Source organism: Arachis duranensis, chromosome 7 (assembly GCF_000817695.3).
Source record: "Arachis duranensis cultivar V14167 chromosome 7, aradu.V14167.gnm2.J7QH, whole genome shotgun sequence".
NCBI lineage: Eukaryota > Viridiplantae > Streptophyta > Magnoliopsida > Fabales > Fabaceae > Arachis > Arachis duranensis.
This window is the reverse complement of record NC_029778.3, coordinates 3,758,056-3,776,259: the sequence shown is the minus strand read 5'-3', so window position 1 is coordinate 3,776,259 and position 18,204 is coordinate 3,758,056. Positions and strand designations below refer to the sequence as shown.

The window sequence follows — 18,204 nt, the reverse complement described above, 5'->3', positions numbered from 1 at the left end:
ACAATAATAACGATCGAATTATTATAAGATCACAACAGATATATTAAGATAAAAAATCAAGCTAAGTAAACTTAGAGTTAGTCTCTCCCATCTTTTACTAAAATCATGCACGCACACTGCTGGTTCTTTGTTGGCATTTTCTTCGGAACATATTTCATTTGTTTTAAAATAATTGTCGTTTTATTTTCTGAATTTAATAAAAAATTAATATATTTAGATAGGGATAGTTACTTTAAACAAATGGAGAATTTGATCATATTTCAATGTATTGGAACTTATCAACGCTCTATTTTTTTTTCCCTCTCTCGCTTTTTTAATTAACTTAATCGTTTAAGACATTAAAGGACAAGAATCAACATTATTTACTCTTAGGGAATTACGAGCAAGTAATAAAAATAAAGGTATTTTTTTATTTTGTATTCATTAATTATCGTTGAAATAAATAAATAATTTTAAATATAATAAATATATAATTACAAATATTACATATATTAAATTAAATAAAGTAACTTTGTGCTAATCTTTTTAGCATTACTCATAATTAAATTTATGAGTGTTATAATTTCTTTATAATAATACCTATATTTATAGCGATTAAGTTGCAAATATAAAAAATTCAGATCCTAAGATATTGTACATTATATATTATCTTATTTATTTATCCTATTTGAGCAAAGACAAAATCTTATAATTAATAGAAGTCCACTAAAAAAATTTATATAATTGCTTTCTCCCCCACACAGTGATATGTATATGTAATTATATACGTGTATTCTTATTTAATTTAATCCAAGTAGCTAGCTAATGCGGGAGAAACAAATACTTTTCATTTGAAAAAGATGGTAACTACTAAAGTATTTGAATTTGATCATCGTGAAAAGAAAAATAAATAAATAAAAATATGTCGGTAAGTCCATGCTGTGGATTGAGAAGTAGATGTAGAACATGAAAAAAGATAGCGACATGTTGACCAAATAAAAAAAAAATAGATATATGCGATAGTGATGTAGATATTATAGAATAACTATATATATATAGGAATTAATTTTTAATTAATTAGATAATATTAGTTATTTTATTATATTTTTTTATTTTCTTTTTCAAAAAAATTAAATTTAGAATATAAAATTTAAATAAAATTAGTTTTAAAAAAATTAATTAATATTAATTTAAGAAATTTACTTCGTAATTAAATTCCTAGCTGCTTATATTAGGCAATGATATTCATAATCTCATAATAAATAACAAAACTACTACTGGATACAAAGTTATTTGAATGGACAATATTCATTATACAAAACTTTATCACGTTATTATAATTAAATTATATTCTGTATATATAAGCCGTTGATAATATATAGGATAGTAACAAATTAAAATAATATATTATTAAATATAAAATGTGAATAGCGCCCAATAAATATAGATGCATGAAATAGTGGTTGGGTCTTTAACTTGACGGGTAAATAAAGAAAGAAAAATAGAATTGAAAGTCACAAAGTGAATAAGGATGGAGATAAATAATGGAGAAGATGGCTATATAATATTTCACAATATAACATGTGTTGCTAATAATTTAGTAACATAAAATTAGTGGTAATTTTCCTTTCACGAATTGAGATATTTACCGTTGAACATGGTCATCAAGCTTCTTTTTGCTAAAGTAGATTCAAACTTCAAAGATTTGGTGGTGAATTGAAATACACATATAATAAATGGTAGAAATTCATGTGCAGTCGACTTCACGTGAAGTTGATAAATGAGAATCGTTAGATAATTTAATTGATTTGACTAAATTTTTATTTAACAGTTCTCAACTATCAATTTCACGTGAAGTCGATTACACCTGAATTTTCACCGTAATCAATACATATATATTTATGATTGAAAATTGATGAGGCTAAAATTTAGGTATATATACAATTTCGCTTTTTCTTTTTCCGTAGGTGTCACCCTCACCACTTTCATACCCCAATATCTAATCTAATTATTTAGGTGAAAATTCACTATGTACTAGCAATGCAAGTGGCCAATTTTGTGAACTTATATTATATACATTTCTCAAATTTCTGGTGAACACTCACTACCAATTAATAACGTTACTATTGTTATTGATGAGTATATCCCTAATTCCCTAGTATTGGAATAATTATAGTCATTGAAATAACATAGCTGATTAATGACATTATAAAATAATGCATTTTTTTCCTTGTGGTTTCTATTCTATGATTGAATAAAAAAAAAGCTAATTTGACAAAAAGAAAAAGTAATAACCAGCAATTACAACATTTACGTATTTACAACACTTGCTACTATACCAAACGATTATTTTTTGGCTATTTGCACGAATTAATAATTCATTTGATATTTGAATTTACACGTCAACTTTAATTTAATTTTTAAAATTTTAATTATTTTTATTTAATTTTAAAATTTTACAAATATAATTTATATTAATTTTTGAGATAATTTGTGATACATAAATATTAATAGAGTACAGACATATAAATAATAAGATATCATGTTAAAATTTATAAAATAATTTTATTTTAGTTTTAGCAATCACATAACATAAAAACAATATTGTAGCACTTGCTTTTGAAAACTTTTTCTAATAAATATTACTTAGAATATTATTTTTGGACTATTTGAACATAAAAATTAAAATTATATCGTTTTACAGAATCTAACATAATATTTGATTATCTATATTAACATTTTATTAACGTATGTAAATTAAAAATTATTTTAGAGACTAACATAAATTATATTTATAAAATTTAAAGATTAAATAAAAATAATTAAAATTTAAAAAATTAAATAAAAATTTATATATTAATATAAATTTAGAGACCAAATTAAATATTATTTCTATATGTGTGATAAAAAAATACTTCAATATAAATTATATAATTGGAAGCCTAAATGGGTACACTTCTATAGTTATCCATCCACCTCTCACTTATTAATAGGGCTGGTAGTAGGGTAGGATAGGGTTTAGACTATATCCTAACTCTATTCGCGAGTTGAAAACTTTTTTAAAATTCTATCATACTCTACCAGCCGATTTTCAACCCTAACCCTACCCGCATCTTAAAGTTCTAAACCATATCCTACCTGATCTTACCCGGAGAAATTAAAAAAAAATTCAAATAAATATAAAATTCAATCATTTCAAATTTTATACATATTAATAAAATAGAAAATAAAAGACTAAGTTCAAATTAAAATTAAAAATAATAGAATTTTAAAGAAATCTAACATAAAATTATAAATAATATGATCATCAACGAGCTTAGTGATTATTTCAAGTTTTTATAAAAGAAAAATTGTGAGTATAAGACTCACTTTCTTCACTACATATATAACTTTTACATATATGTTATATAATATATTAAGGGTGCAAATAGGGTAAAATAGATTATACCCTAAATCCATATCCTACCCTACTCTGCACACAGATAAATTTACATCCTATTTTACTCTACCTATAACGAATAGATTAAATAACCCAACTCAAACTAATTAGTCCAAGTTAAATATTCACAAATAAGATATATATTCCCAGCCATATTTATTAAGTAATTCAATGATATTAGTATACTTAATTATGATATTAACTGGTATATTTTTACCTTTTAGAAAAGATAAAGAACCACTCGTATACATGTATTCATATTCATATATATATTATTATTTATTTTTACATTTATAAATACTTCCATAAACTGTTTAACAAATAGAACGTATATTAATATTAATAAAGTAAAAAATATTATATGTGTATTTTATGTATATATCCTTTAATTTTCATATTAAAATAATTAAGGATAAAATATTTGTTTTCTATAACATAAAATAAAAATGCACATTTAGTAATATTTACTAAAAATAAGTACAATTAATTTATTTTAGTATTTTAAGTCGTTTCTAACTTCCAAAAATGGCAACTGAAGTTAGCACTGTAACAATGATATATGGATATAATAATAATATAGAAGAGTGAAATTTGCGAAAGAACTAAAACATTAATTTATTTATAAATTTAAATAAATATTAAAATTTTAAATTTTATTTTATATATATGTAATAACTCATTAACTATATCAAACTCTTAAATTAATTTTCAATTTACGGTAAATTAATTCTTAATTTATCCGATCTAATAATATCTGCAAAAAAAAAATGGTCTCTAACGTAATGTTACAAGTAATACATATACATATATCATATTAATACCAAATATCTATTATAATTAAATGCAATAACTATTAATTGCACTATATTTTGAGCTAGGACACGCTTGTTTCACTAATGCCTTCTTTTTTCTTATATGCACTTAAATGTTATACAAAATACAGCTACAAAACTCACTGGAGTAAATAGGAACACAAATCTGATGAATTCAAAAAAAAATGGAAGTTCTAATAACACATGTGGAGGTTGGAGACATAACCGCCGGCCTCAACATTAATTATGGAAGAAGAAATAGTTGAAATGACTTAAATAAGTAATTAATTAGAAATTACCACAGTACTAATTAATTAAGTCTCAAATTAATGAATTAACTTAAGAAAAATTTCCTAAAAATTATTTTCAACTTTCAAATACGCGTTAACTTTACTTTTCTTTATTTCTTTTTTCAGCCTTTTAAAACCATGAATTGAGAATAGGAGATCCTTATTCTTTTTCTTCTTCCTCACCAAATAAATAAATAAAAAAATTGCCACAATCCACAGGAACTGCTTGCCACGTCAGGTAGGTGTCGGTGAGATAGTGTCAAAATGGTAAATAAAGCTAAAAACAAGTGGCAAAAACGACAATAAAAAATTCCCAAAACGACGACGCGTATATATAATTATCGTCGCCATTGTTGCAATCTAATCATTTCCCGCGGCTTTGAATTTCGCAATTTTTTTCCACCGTCACTCTGATTTCTTTTATTTTTCTTCATCCAAACAAGAAAATCAGTACAATTTGCTCACTTTAATTTTCCTCGCAGAAATCGATTTCAGAAAAAGAAAAAAAGAAAAAGGAAAATTCGAAACCCGTGAACTCATTGCTCTCATCACACCGTTGCAAATGCGAAGCAAAACGACACGCGCACATTTTTTTTCTCTCTTTCTCTAGCTGATGAGTGATGGAGCAGTTATAGTAGTTGTTGAAGTGAGGAAGCAGTGTGAAGTTTTCAGATCTGATTTTTGATTCAATCGTAGGGGAAAATGATAAGCTGGATGGAACTCAGAAGAAGATAATGAAGTTCTATGTATCTACCGCCGGGATAAAGAGAGTCACCTTATCGTCGAAGGCCGCCGCAGCAGCTAACGCCGCCGCCGGAGGAAAAGGATCGTCGAAGTCTACTGCCGCGGATGCCGCCGTTAGTCGCCGGAGTTTTTCATCCCGGACTGTGCTGCCGGCGGTGGTTCTGTTCGGGATCGTGTCGCTCTTCGTCTTCGTGAGGATCGCGGTTTTGGTGCTCGAATCTTCCGCTGTTTGCTCCTCTCTCGGTAATAATTTTTCATTTTCCTTTTCTTTTTATCTGTCCTATTTGCCGTGTTTTTCTTTTTAAAATAAATTGTTTATTTACCTCTGCACTTTTGATTCAAATTAGTTATTGTTAGTATTAGCACTAGCAGTAGTTAATACTCAATAGTTTCGGTAAGTGAATGAAGTATGAACAAGGGTGAGTGTGTGTGTATTTTGGAGTGAGAATTTTGTTTGATTAGGGGAGAAGAAGGTGAAAAGTGAAGATGCGTGTGAATTTCAGTGTAGAGTGTAGTTAGTAGCTAGTGGTTACTGTAGATAGTAAAAAAAGGCGAGGAATGTTATTGTTTAGACGTACGAAAATGGAATGGTTCAAGTCTTTGGAACTTTTTTCATAATTCCTTTTTTTTTATTATGATTTTTAAGTAAATAAAAATAAAGACCTTTTCAGTTTAATTTGTCTTGTTATGGGGACCGCTCAGTGACAACTGACGAGGATATTGATTTTCTAATATATTTTTGAGAAAATAAAATATAATAATAACAGATTAAAAATTAAAATATGAAGAATTTATCTTATTACTGTTTGATATTTTATTTTTAAATATAAGTATACTTTTAATGAGTTTTAAGATTAATTTTGTTATATTTTCAGCATAGTGATTTTATATTACTTTTATTTATATAATTTGCAGTACAATATATAGTTGTATTAAATATTTTTATATTGAAATTAATTAATATATAGGAGTAATTTTATTTGTTGAAAATTTAGTGACAGAGTGACAGTACTATATATTGGTTAAAATGATTAATGTAGGTTGCGTGGGATGGAGGTTCTTCAGCGGGGGTGACCCATCCCTGGTAAGTAATGTTCCTCATCGCCAACTATGGAACCTGTTCCATGTTTGCTACAATTAACTTTGCTATTTGCATTTTGTATTCACGTTTTTATTTTCTTTTTTTTTTCTTGGAGAGAGTAATAGTAGATTACATAATGAGTTCAAATTTTTTCTTAAAAAGAAAAAAAATAACGGGAGTTTATTTTTTTGCGAAGCATAGTTACATTTTAGAAAGAAATTAAATTAAAACTTTATCTGTAATAATGATACAATTACACCATAATTTGATCTAAACAGATGATGCGTGTTTTTTAATTATTATTTGGTGGTGGTTGGTAATAGAGAGACGGGATTTATATTGCCTTAAGATTATGCGTCAATTTCTTTTGTTCATATTTGTTTCCATAATAAAATAATCTCAATAAATAATATATGGTACGTAATAAGACCTTCTAGGCTTCTATTATATGTCTAGGTTTAATTTTAAGTTTTCTAACTAACAATTTACTTTTCATAACATGATTAGTTTTTTGTTGAAGTTATTTTATTATGTATTCATGAAAATAAAAAAAAGTTATGAAGAGCAATATTTAAGACAACTTCTTCCAAATGTCTATGCAATATAAAATAGAATGTATGTGTACCATGCAAGGCTATACATACTCATCTTAGTCATCTGTTATTTTTTCTATCGGCTTAATTATAAGAATGTAATTTTTTTCTTTTTTTTTTAAAGGACTTGTATTATCATTCGTAAATTACATTTCATAAAAACCGGGTTAATTTTATGCTTATAGTAACCATTTTCTCGCTTTAACAACCTCAAATGTATGTTTAGTTTTATGAGAACTGCTGGCATAGTCGCATAGACTTTAGCTTATCTTACCACCATTTATTAGTTTATTATTCAATGTTTCTGTAACATTCATTCTTTTTCTTGTCGTTTATTGCATGTATATATGCATAAAGAAACTCAGAGATGAGCTGACCAGAGCGTTAATAGAGGTAACTGATGACAACGTTAATGAAGGAGAAGTGGTGTCATTCAACGAGCTTGTGAAAATGATGGCGTCTGAGCAAGACTTTAAGGCGTTTGCTATCAAGACCAAAGCCATGGTACAGAAAATTTTACTGATTTATTCTTTAGCTATAGTTATTACCCTTGGACCTTGGTGATAACGATAATGGCGTCTTGTTAAATCGTTTTCCTCGTGATTCTTTTTTTGTTATCTTTTGGCGTTTAGTAACAATCAATCCTGACACCAATGAGATTATTTGTATGCTTGCATCATTGAACCTTGGAACTATAAAGAATGTTGTAAATATAGGAATTTGAATATATATACTGCATACCATAACAAAGGGTAGATTTATTAGGCAGTAGTCCCACGGTCCAACAATATTTAACCAAGCATAGCGTATACATGCAATTCATCAGTACAGTTGACCCTATTAATTCATAAAAAAGATTAAACAAATATCGATTTTGTTTGAGCATAAATTGAGAAAAATTTGTAGTGTGTTTGAGTAGTTCTCTAGGTAAATAAATATGTGCAATCTCATATGTCCGTATATGTGCAGCTGTTACAGATGGAGCGCAAGGTGCAATCAGCAAGAAAGCAAGAATCAGTTTATTGGCATTTAGCTTCACATGGTGTACCAAAAAGCCTACATTGCCTTTGTCTGAAATTGGCTGAAGAATATGCCGTAAATGCCATGGCCAGAACACGCTTACCTCCTCCTGAATATGTGTCTCGCCTTTCTGACCCTACATTCTTCCACATAGTTCTCCTAACTGACAACGTCCTTGCTGCATCTGTTGTTGTAACCTCTACTATTGAAAGTTCAGCCAGCCCTGAAAAATTGGTTTTTCATATTGTTACGGACAAGAAAACTTACACTCCAATGCATGCCTGGTTTTCCATAAACCCTGTGAAATCAGCAGTTGTTGAAGTCAAGGGATTACACCAGTACGATTGGTCTGAAGAAGTGAATGCTCGTGTCAAAGAGATGGTGGAAACTACTCAATCAATTTGGAAACACTACTACAAGAATTATGCAGAAGAGGATGAACTACTCGACTATAATCAAGAGTATAAGAGATATTTGGAAGCTTTAAGACCCAGCAGCCTTTCCTTGTTGAATCATCTTCGAATCTACATCCCTGAGGTAATTAATTTGTTAATTTTTTTTATAACATTGAAGATTAATATATTAACAACGGAAACATATAATGGTCTGAGGTTTGATGTGTAAATTTAATATAAAGCTTATCCATAAAAGTTTCCATATCTTTTTTCACATTCTAAACAAACATATACCATTGATGATATATATGGCTGTTTTTTTTTTTTTCCTTTCTTTTTTCCATAATCTGATGTTGGTATGAACACAGCTGTTTCCAGATTTGAACAAGGTGGTGTTGCTGGATGATGATGTTGTAGTACAGCATGACATATCTTCGTTGTGGGAAATTAACCTTAATGGTAAAGTCAGTGGTTCAGTATTCAAGTCATGGTGTTATAATGAGGAAAGCTGTTGCCCTGGAAATAAATACGTGGACTTCTTGAACTTTTCACATCCTATCATATCAGTCAACTTTGACCCTGACAAGTGTGCATGGCTCTATGGCATGAATATCTTTGATGTTGAAGCTTGGAGGAGAACAAATATTACTGAAACCTACCATCGATGGTTGAAACTAGTAAGCCTAGCTATAAAACTCTATTGCATTTTCCTTACCCATATGTGAAAAAGAAGAAAATGTAAAGTTATATATGTTTGGTTCTTCTGTATTATTAATTAAATGTGTATTATTTATCAATGTTTACACAGAATGTGAAGCATGGGCTATCATTGTGGAACCCAGGAGTGCTTCCACCTGCATTGATTGCTTTTGATGGTCAAGTGCATCCGGTGGATTCATCATGGATTGTTACCGATTTAGGTTATCGCCATCAATCAGAACAAATTAGAAATATCAGACATAGAATGGAAGATGCTGCTGTTGTTCATTTCAATGGCCCTGCAAAACCATGGCTTGAAATTGGTTCACCTGAAGTTCGTGGTCTATGGAATACATATGTTGATTTCTCAGATAAGTTTATTAGGAGCTGCAGGATTACAGCGTGAAACATTTTCCACCATCCACCTCCCCAGGCCAGTATTATTGATGAGATTGAAGCAATTATGATGAAACCGTATGGGATCGGAGGGAAGAAGGTTTTGCCTTCAGTCTCTGACTCATGCTAACAGATGATATATATAGGTGATGAAGAACTACTACCACACAATATATACCTTATTAGAAAGAAGCAGTAGCTGCATCAGTTTAAGAATCGATCATATATAAAACATTGATAATCTAGTTGTCTAACAATGCTGTAAAAATTACTTGCTTTTTCTATATGGATCGGAGTAATTGTTTCACTTGTATAGCATTATAATCAATAATCCAATAGGACGTGTGACGTTAAAATACTTGATAAGTATTTGTTCTAATATAAAAGGAGTTCTGTTTATTGCAAAACTACTTCTTAACATTACGTACACTAAATGTTTTCTCTTCCTTTTACATAATTTCAGCCGTTATTATATTTCTGACTACATAAGATTATATTGAGAATTCTATGTAGTATTCTATCCCTTTATTCATGGATTTCAGTAAATCAATTCAGTGTAACATTTGAAAGAATGATTGTTAGAGTTTTCAATAATTTATTCTGAAACCAAAAGAGGAAAAACTAATTAACACCGATGAAACTACTACCACAGGTTGATAATAACAACTCCAAAAACAGTGGTTTGTGTAAGCTCAAGTGTCAACTGAACTACTGAAGTAACTTAGTGTGGAGGTAAAAGCTAGAGCCAGTGCTAACTGTGCTATAAAGCTTTTAATTACACGTTTGGAACAAAGATATTTCGATAGAGATATTTAATTTGTGTCTTTTCTTCTGAAAATTACATTAAAATAGATGATATTTCAGTGTGTCTTCTATTTTTTTCGTCTTAGTTCTACCTATACCTCTAGAATTAAAATAGCCATTGACATTAAATTAAAGAATGTACCAAAATGCAAGATGCTATATATAGATAGATATAGAATCCATATTCGTGAAATGCTGTGGAATCAGAAAATGCCATTAATATTATGTACGCCTCCTTTGCTGTTCCCTTTTTCAAGCTTTAAACTTGAAATTCTTCAAAAGTAGGGACATGTTCTTCCCAACTACTTGTGAGTTTCTTTTTTTAAAAGAAAAAATTTTTTGAGTTGCCCTATATATACAAGAAGATTTGTATCCTAACACTTGTTTAAAAAAATGAGTGAAGTGACTATTGGATCAATCAAGTTAGTTAAACATAACTTTTAGCAATTAATAGAAAGCATTTCTTTTTTAGCATGAAAGTTCAAGGAAGAAGAAAATGGACACAAATTTGTGGATGATATATCCATATAAACATACGGATACTCCAACATTTTCAATTAACTTTTACTCTTCCAAGTTCACACATTAATAAACAAGCATGTTAGTAATACTAGTGGCAAACAAACAAATAACAAAATAATACGAGATAGGGATGAATAAAGACAAGCTTTTATATTGAAGATACATAAACATTGTAATAAGTATATATATAGGTGCGGAATGCTTGTAATTAAAATTTGATAGTAGTAATTAAAGGGAAATTCTAAAGTGGCACTCATTCAGGAAGGTTGGATATATGTATGGAGTATGGAGTATCCATTATAGGCACCAACTTGCAATTATTCAGATAGATGATATAGATAAAATGAAAACCATATAGCATAATTTCCAGAGGCTTTTGTTTCCAGCATATTATCAGCTGCATCCAAAGGTGAAAACAAACAAATCATGAGAAACATATCAAATTATACAGTCAATGTGTTGCAAGAACGAAAATAAAAGGGCTCCCAAAACCCACTAATTACTGCATACAAGAATTTAATTTAATTTGAATGTATGTCACGAAAATTATTTAATTTTAAAATTTTAAATCGATAAAAAAATTGAGAGAAACAAATAGTTATATGTTGTCTCATATGGTTTCATAGGTAGGAACACTTTTTAATTTGAGTGTGATGTGATAATTTTTTTTTATTATTTGTTTTATGCTAAAAAATTTTATTTGGAATTAACAAAAATAACTAAATTTTAAATTTTTTTGTTATAGAAATTTTGATATTATGTCATAAAATTATGTATTTCAAGAGTTTAAAAAGTTTAAATTAATAGAATAAAACACATATATTATTATATAAAAATATTATTAATTGTATACTAAATTTAGCCATAAAAATAAATCATTATGTATTTTTGTATAAATATATGTATTATTTAATTTATATTTTAACATATATTTTATATTAACAACAATTTTATTAATTAATTTTTGTATACATCTAGTATGATTGATAATTATATATTTAATAATGTACACCATTTATTAAGTAATTTTATTAGATATCTGAATTTCTATTATAAAAAAAATCGATACTTATTAGTTTTTTTAAGGAAAAAAATTTAGTGCAAGACAAATAAAAAAAATTACACAAAATTTATAAAAATCCAAAAAAAAAACTTTACATAAAAAATGTTCAAGATATATAATCATAAATCATTTATATACTTCTTTCAGCCTAAGACTACTGAAATTATATAATAATTAGCAGAACTTAATTATTATCTTGTTTGACCCTTAGCTTTATGTTTATGTTTGGCATGAATAAAAATTTGATTCAACTAAGAATTAAGTAGGTAGCTAGATAGGGATATGAATAATTTAAGTAGTAATTAAATGTGCTTACACAAGCTGGAGTGCAGTGTGATCTTGGCGTGAATATTGATGATTATTGGAATCTAAGAGATTTACTGGGAAGAAATTCCTGTCATATGTTTGTGACGCTATGGTGGACTGATCTTCACACATGTTCCCATGCATCAAATTCTGCTGCTCTTGTTCCTGTTGTTGTTGCTGCTGTGCTCTCTCATGTTCAGCTATCTGCATATATAATATTAATTAATTAATTAATTAATTAATTAATTGAAGACACATATGATTAATTAATTTCATGTATGGACGGAAGAAAGAAAAGTCAAACAAACAGACCTTAGCTCGCAGATAATTGTTATGGTTTTGCAGCTCAATTTCCTGCACATGTATAAGTATAAACTATATATTATATTATGTACGCACAAAAAATCAATCATTAAATTAATCTTTCATAAAATATAGCACATTAATGGATTTATATATAAATATATATTAATTAATTTTTAAGGTGTACATAATATTTTTTTATATAACTATTTGCACAAGAGTTTATTTTTTGTAGATTCATCTTTATTTTTAATTTCAATTATAGTAGTAAATAATACTAATAGCTTTGTATGTTAACTAAACCAATTTTTAGTTAGTCCGCATAATATAGTAAATTATTAAGCTTTAGGGAAAAACAATGAATTAATAATTATAATAAGATCTTTATTAGGGAATGGTATTATTGATGAGAAGTACCCGCTTTTGCATGAACTCCACATCAGCAAACAACGTTTCATGCTGCAAGCAAGAATTTGAATGCGTACGTCAGACCATGGATCAAAAACAAATCAACAACTTGGATTTGGAACAAGGACAATAATGTTAAAGGAATAGGCAAATTAAACCACATGTAACAATTCAAATTAAAGTATTTATTAATTATTTTTTTTATTTTTTACCTTATTTCTAATTCGATAGATCAAAAACTAATTTGCTATAAATTTAAACTTTATTTAAGGATGAAAATCCAGGTATAGTCGACTTCACGTGAAGTTAATATATGAGAACTATTAGATGATTTAATTTATTTGATTAAATTTTTTATCTAACAGTTCTTAGATATCAACTTTACTGAAATCGACTGAATTTAAATTTTCACCTTATTTAAGAGTTTGATATTAACTAATAAATTGAGACATATATAAAACGAAATTAAAACTCTCCATGCTTACACAAACAGACAACTGATTTAACTATTCGATAAATTCAAATTGATTGTACTTGTTAATTATTAGCAAGTTCTTTAACAAAACAGATATTATGTATCACAATGGCCTAAATTAATTGTGATCATTAGTTAATTATATTTAATATCTATACCTTTCTAGATCGAACTCTGCTTAAACCTTTCTCCAATCTACTCTCAAGGTTCTTTAGTTCCTTGAGGCTCAGGGAGCTAAGAGCTTCACCAAGGATGTGCCTGCAAATCAAAACAAATTCAACATCATTAGTTATTAATTAATAATATGGATGCATACATTAATATAGAATTGAATTAGTTAGTTTTCATAAAAGAACAAAGAAATAAAACTCACCTATTTAGATTTTGAATATCACGAATCTGTCTTCTTAGTTTGGACGATTCTTGCTGATAAAACTAATGATATTTATAAACAATATTAAGTATATATATAACAAAATAAAGTCCTAAGAATATAAAATATAAATCACTAACTTAAACGAATAGTGATTAAAAAAAAGATGACCTACCTAGTCCTTGAGCCCCATTAAGAAGGATGGACTTCTATATTTCAAAACTAATAATAATGTGCATTTTTTTTATATCATGTGTTCAATTTTTTTTTCAGTTTTTTTTTATTATATTGTTTAGACTTTAAATTATAAATCTTTAAATTTAAATCCTAAATTATGAACTTAAAAGAAAATTTAGCTAATATTAATTAACCAAAACTTAATTTTCTATATTCCCGTACATATATAACATCATTATATTATAATTAATAATATAATTTACCTGTGTATTAGCTTCAGATACAGATTCTGTGTTTGAGGAAGCAGCACTTGCTTTCTTATACCTTTCGATAGTTCCTCTAACACTGCAAATAATTATACAATCATAAAAAATTAAAGGGTAATGTGATGTTATAAAGTTGTGACAAACTAGCTATATATAAATCAATATTAGTTATTAATTATCAGAGATCAATTAGTAATAATAATAAACAATATAATATTGAACTTTAAAAGAGCTGAAATTATAATTGAAGCCAACAAAGTTGATAATGAACATTATTATTTTTTATTAATTAATAATTATATAGCATCTAGCAGGTAGCATAACTAAGATGACGACAAGTAGGAAGATGCTAATGCTACTACAACTTATTGTGACTCAACCTTAATATTCTCGAGATTCTGATTGGTTGTCCCTGCCACGCTGGAACATAAGATTCGACAATGCCATTGACTCAAAGTACGTATTTATATATTTAATATACTTAGTAGTTATTAGTAAAACTAGTAAGTACTTCTATTCAAATCCTGCAAGTCTAATATAATATAATACTATTTTACTTTTTTTTTGTACTTGGAATACTATAAAAATAATAACTAATATGATGATGACATATGTTATATTAAATAATTTAATCACATTTATTAAATTATTTAATATTTTTTAATTATGTAAAGAAGGTATTTTATCTGAATAATCACCTAGCTAGTATTATTTTTATGAAATAATATTTGAAGGGTTTAAAAAGAAAAAAAAATTGTATATATAGGTAAAAAGAATGACCTTTATAAACAAAAACTTAAAAGAACTAATTGAAAAAAAGTACAACACTACTACTAATAAATAAATTTAAGGGTATTTCAGTATTATAAATATATAACACTGTAATCACACTCTATTTATAGGAAAAAAAATTGATTAAATTCTTTCGCTTTCAATATTCTGCTCTCATGTTGTATGTATTTTTCCTTCTAAAGAATCAGTGTCAGTAGCACTCATCAGAAGAGAGAAAGAAGTAAAAAGAAGTGCATGCTATCTCAATAAACACATAATAAATCATTTTAAAAATTAATCTCCTATTACCCTTCTTGTTTACCCTCTCTAAATATTTTTTACTCTCCGACACAAATTGGTGAAACAAGTGTAACAGGCTAAAAAATTTGAATATGGAAGTAGGATGAGTGTTATGTCTTAACGTGGTAATTTTTGTATTTAAAAATTGGATGGTTTGATTTCTGTATTTCTTAAAAATTAGACGGTCTAATTTATACTCTATAAATTAAATCATCCCACATTTTAAAAAAATATCACAATAGATCACAATTAAAAAAAAAAACATCATTGTTAATCAAATATTAAAAATAAAAATGTGTAAGAGTAATAACTTATTATAACTGTGTAACTTTTTTTTTTAAAAAAAATTCTTTGTGTTTTGTTGAAACGTCCAAAACTACATAATTGAGAGTAGGTAAAAAATTGACGTCAGGAATATGAGGAAGCTTTAATATATTTCCAGAAAAATGAAAGCAATCAAGAGAGAGAAGTGATTTGCTTTTATCCATTCTTATATCATGGTTTTGCTTTTAGCTCTTTCTTATTAATTAATGTTTCAATTTAATAATAATTAATAATCCGTATTCTTTTGTTTTATTTAATACACTCTGTGAAGAATTAAATTAATTAGTTTGGATAATGTTTTTCAAAACTCTTTATTCACCTGAAATTTCTTTTGTGGAGACAGTGAGGTATGGGCATTGATAATTGCCATAAACCCTAACCGCAACCATGATGATTCCTCCACTATATGCAAGGACAAAAATCCAAGAAAGTGAGGAATCACATGAAATTTCCATAACCCTAAAGTCACAACTTATTTATTGGTTATGAATTAATGCTGCAAGAGAAGAAAAAAATCAGTAACCATATTTGAGCATGAAACCCTAATATGAATAATAATAGTGAAAAAAAAATCACTAAAGAACCCTAAATGTTGCTCCTTTCACAGGTAGTTGGGTCTAGTTAGGTCAAGTTAGTTGAATTCTTAGTACAAAATTTGGTGATTTAGTCGGAATAAAATAAAATCCTGATTTTTGTCTTGTGCGGAAAAGTGAAAAGTGAAACCCTAACTCTAAATTGCGGATCTGACATGCAAACACTAATTAATTAATTAATTAAAGCATATAGAGAGAAGGAAGAGTGAAGAAGATGAGAAGAAGAAGAAGAAGTGCATTATTTACAGATTTGTACTGGAAAAAGAAAACCTTTTTGAACTTTGGTATCTGACATGTGTAGAGAGAGAAAGAGAGAAGAGAATGTTGCACAAGAGAAGCTAAAATTCCAGAACTGAAAGAATCTGTGTGTACCCTAATTATTTGTGAATAGATCTGATTCTTCTTACTTCATCATCATCATCTTTTATCATATAATCAACTACTTCAAGTGTGTGTGTTGCACCTTCTATATACATTATTTCATTATTTTCTTCTCAGTTATTAATTACACAGATTTGCAACTTATTTTCAAGAAAAAGAAAAACTACACAAAAAGAGAAAAAAATTTTTATTAGAAAAGAATTTAATTTGAATGAACCTGTTGTTGGCGTACTCGTAGAGGCGGCCGCGGCTGGAGAAGACGACGAGGGCGACCTCGGCGTCACAGAGGACGGAGAGCTCATAAGCTTTCTTGAGCAAGCCGTTGCGGCGCTTACAGAACGTGACTTGGCGGTTGGTAGTGTTTTCAATCCTCTTGATCTCAATCTTGCCTCTTCCCATCTTCTTCTGATGATGTTGTGAGGATCCTTCTTCCGGTGCTTGATTTGGAAGTTCCATGGTCCCTTGATTCTGCTGAGACTATAAAAAAAAAATTAAGGTATTAGTTATTTATTTATTAATTAATCATTTCACTATTAGCAAAAATTAAAAAACCAAACAAGGAAAAAAATACTATCCATTAGCATAGAATAGAAAATTATGATAAAATTAAACAAGTGATGAATAAAAGAAAGAATGAACACCTTTGGGAATGAAAACCCTATTTCAAGTTGTTTGGTGTAACACAAAACTCAGGTGAAAGTTTTGCAGATTATGGAAGTTGAGTTGGATTATAGCTAGAAAAATAGACCTTCCAACCATTAACCAATTACTTTCACTTGTGTTTTTGAGAGAGAAATTAAGAGAGAGAAGGGTGAATGAGGAAGCTAGCTAATAAGGTTGATATTGAAGTATGAAAGCGCAACAAAACACAGAAACTTCTCTGATTTAATTTGTTGTGTTCGCGTGTCAGACATATTTTGGATACAATATTTATTGACACTTGTTCCACATGTATTTTTTTGTGTCCAATTCTGTTTTAATAAAAAATAAATTTTTTTCGAATAAGTTTGGACATATCTAAATATATATTATCATGTGTCAGCGTATATGTAGCTTTATTCTTAACATCTATTTTTTACATGAGTTTAGAAATAGTATATATTATTAATTATTAAAACAAAAAATATTTTAAATATTTTATATAATTAAAAAATATTAAAAATAATTAAAAATTAATTTATATTTTAATATTAATAAAATACTTAAATATTACTATAATTTATCCAAAAAATATTTTATATTTTATATATATGTCATATCTTCATGTCTTATAACAATTTTAAATTCGCGTATTTATATATTTTGTATTGTATGTTCTGTATCTATCTCAGTATTCATGCATTATAGACTAATAATAATAGCCGTCCATTTCTTTATGTATGTATGTATGTGAAATAGTTGATTGAGACAATAATTAGAAGGAGAAATTGAGGGGGACATAATATAAGTGGAAAGAGTCTTTTGGATTCTTTTATTTTTGGAGTTTTATTATACAAATTACAAATCTTAACTTTGTTTTTCTCTACAATGCTCAGTTGATAATTTGATATAGCTAGGTTTTTTTCTTCCTCCTTCCACCACCTCATCCACTCTTTCTCAAGCAGCTCATAGTTATTTAAAAAAAAAAATACTATCTAAATTTTCATTTAAAAATAAAAATAAAAGATTAATTTTTAAATAATCAGTATTA

General features: G+C 27.7%; 2 protein-coding genes across 5 annotated transcripts; one reads left to right on the top strand and one right to left on the bottom strand.

The window, feature by feature from the left end:
• The first annotated feature begins 4,883 nt into the window (after positions 1–4,883).
• On the top strand, positions 4,884–9,841 carry LOC107496507 (probable galacturonosyltransferase 15). Its single transcript, XM_016117777.2, has 6 exons — positions 4,884–5,507; positions 6,305–6,348; positions 7,296–7,442; positions 7,908–8,495; positions 8,722–9,030; positions 9,162–9,841. Exons 1-6 carry the CDS (start codon positions 5,255–5,257, stop codon positions 9,456–9,458), a joined length of 1,638 nt encoding a protein of 545 aa, XP_015973263.1. The 5' UTR covers positions 4,884–5,254; the 3' UTR covers positions 9,459–9,841.
• A 1,064-nt stretch (positions 9,842–10,905) lies between these two features.
• LOC107496508 (agamous-like MADS-box protein MADS1) lies at positions 10,906–17,328 on the bottom strand. 4 transcript variants are annotated; one of them, XM_052252313.1, is made up of 9 exons: positions 17,156–17,328; positions 16,747–16,991; positions 14,143–14,224; positions 13,703–13,755; positions 13,488–13,587; positions 12,864–12,905; positions 12,456–12,497; positions 12,154–12,347; positions 10,906–11,171 (listed from the first exon to the last, which is right to left on the bottom strand). In XM_052252313.1, the coding sequence occupies exons 2-9, from the start codon at positions 16,968–16,970 to the stop codon at positions 11,168–11,170; spliced, it is 741 nt and encodes a 246-aa protein (XP_052108273.1). In that variant the 5' UTR covers positions 16,971–16,991; positions 17,156–17,328; the 3' UTR covers positions 10,906–11,167. The 4 variants fall into 4 exon arrangements, with proteins under 4 accessions (XP_052108273.1, XP_052108271.1, XP_052108272.1 ...); XM_052252311.1 differs by having other exon boundaries at positions 16,732–16,991; positions 17,156–17,322; XM_052252312.1 differs by having other exon boundaries at positions 13,703–13,764; positions 17,156–17,322.
• Positions 17,329–18,204: the final 876 nt, after the last annotated feature.

Excerpts from the sequence above, each read along its gene's own strand:
- LOC107496508 (XM_016117778.3), bottom strand. The coding sequence starts at position 16,970 with ATGGAACTTCCAAATCAAGCACCGGAAGAAGGATCCTCACAACATCAT. Across the intron at positions 13,765-14,142 it reads TATCTGAAGCTAATACACAG|TTTTATCAGCAAGAATCGTC; the intron begins GTAAATTATATT and ends AAATATCATTAG. Across the intron at positions 12,348-12,455 it reads ACAATTATCTGCGAGCTAAG|ATAGCTGAACATGAGAGAGC; the intron begins GTCTGTTTGTTT and ends TTATATATGCAG.
- LOC107496507 (XM_016117777.2), top strand. The coding sequence starts at position 5,255 with ATGAAGTTCTATGTATCTACCGCCGGGATAAAGAGAGTCACCTTATCG. Across the intron at positions 7,443-7,907 it reads CTATCAAGACCAAAGCCATG|CTGTTACAGATGGAGCGCAA; the intron begins GTACAGAAAATT and ends GTATATGTGCAG. Across the intron at positions 9,031-9,161 it reads ACCATCGATGGTTGAAACTA|AATGTGAAGCATGGGCTATC; the intron begins GTAAGCCTAGCT and ends ATGTTTACACAG.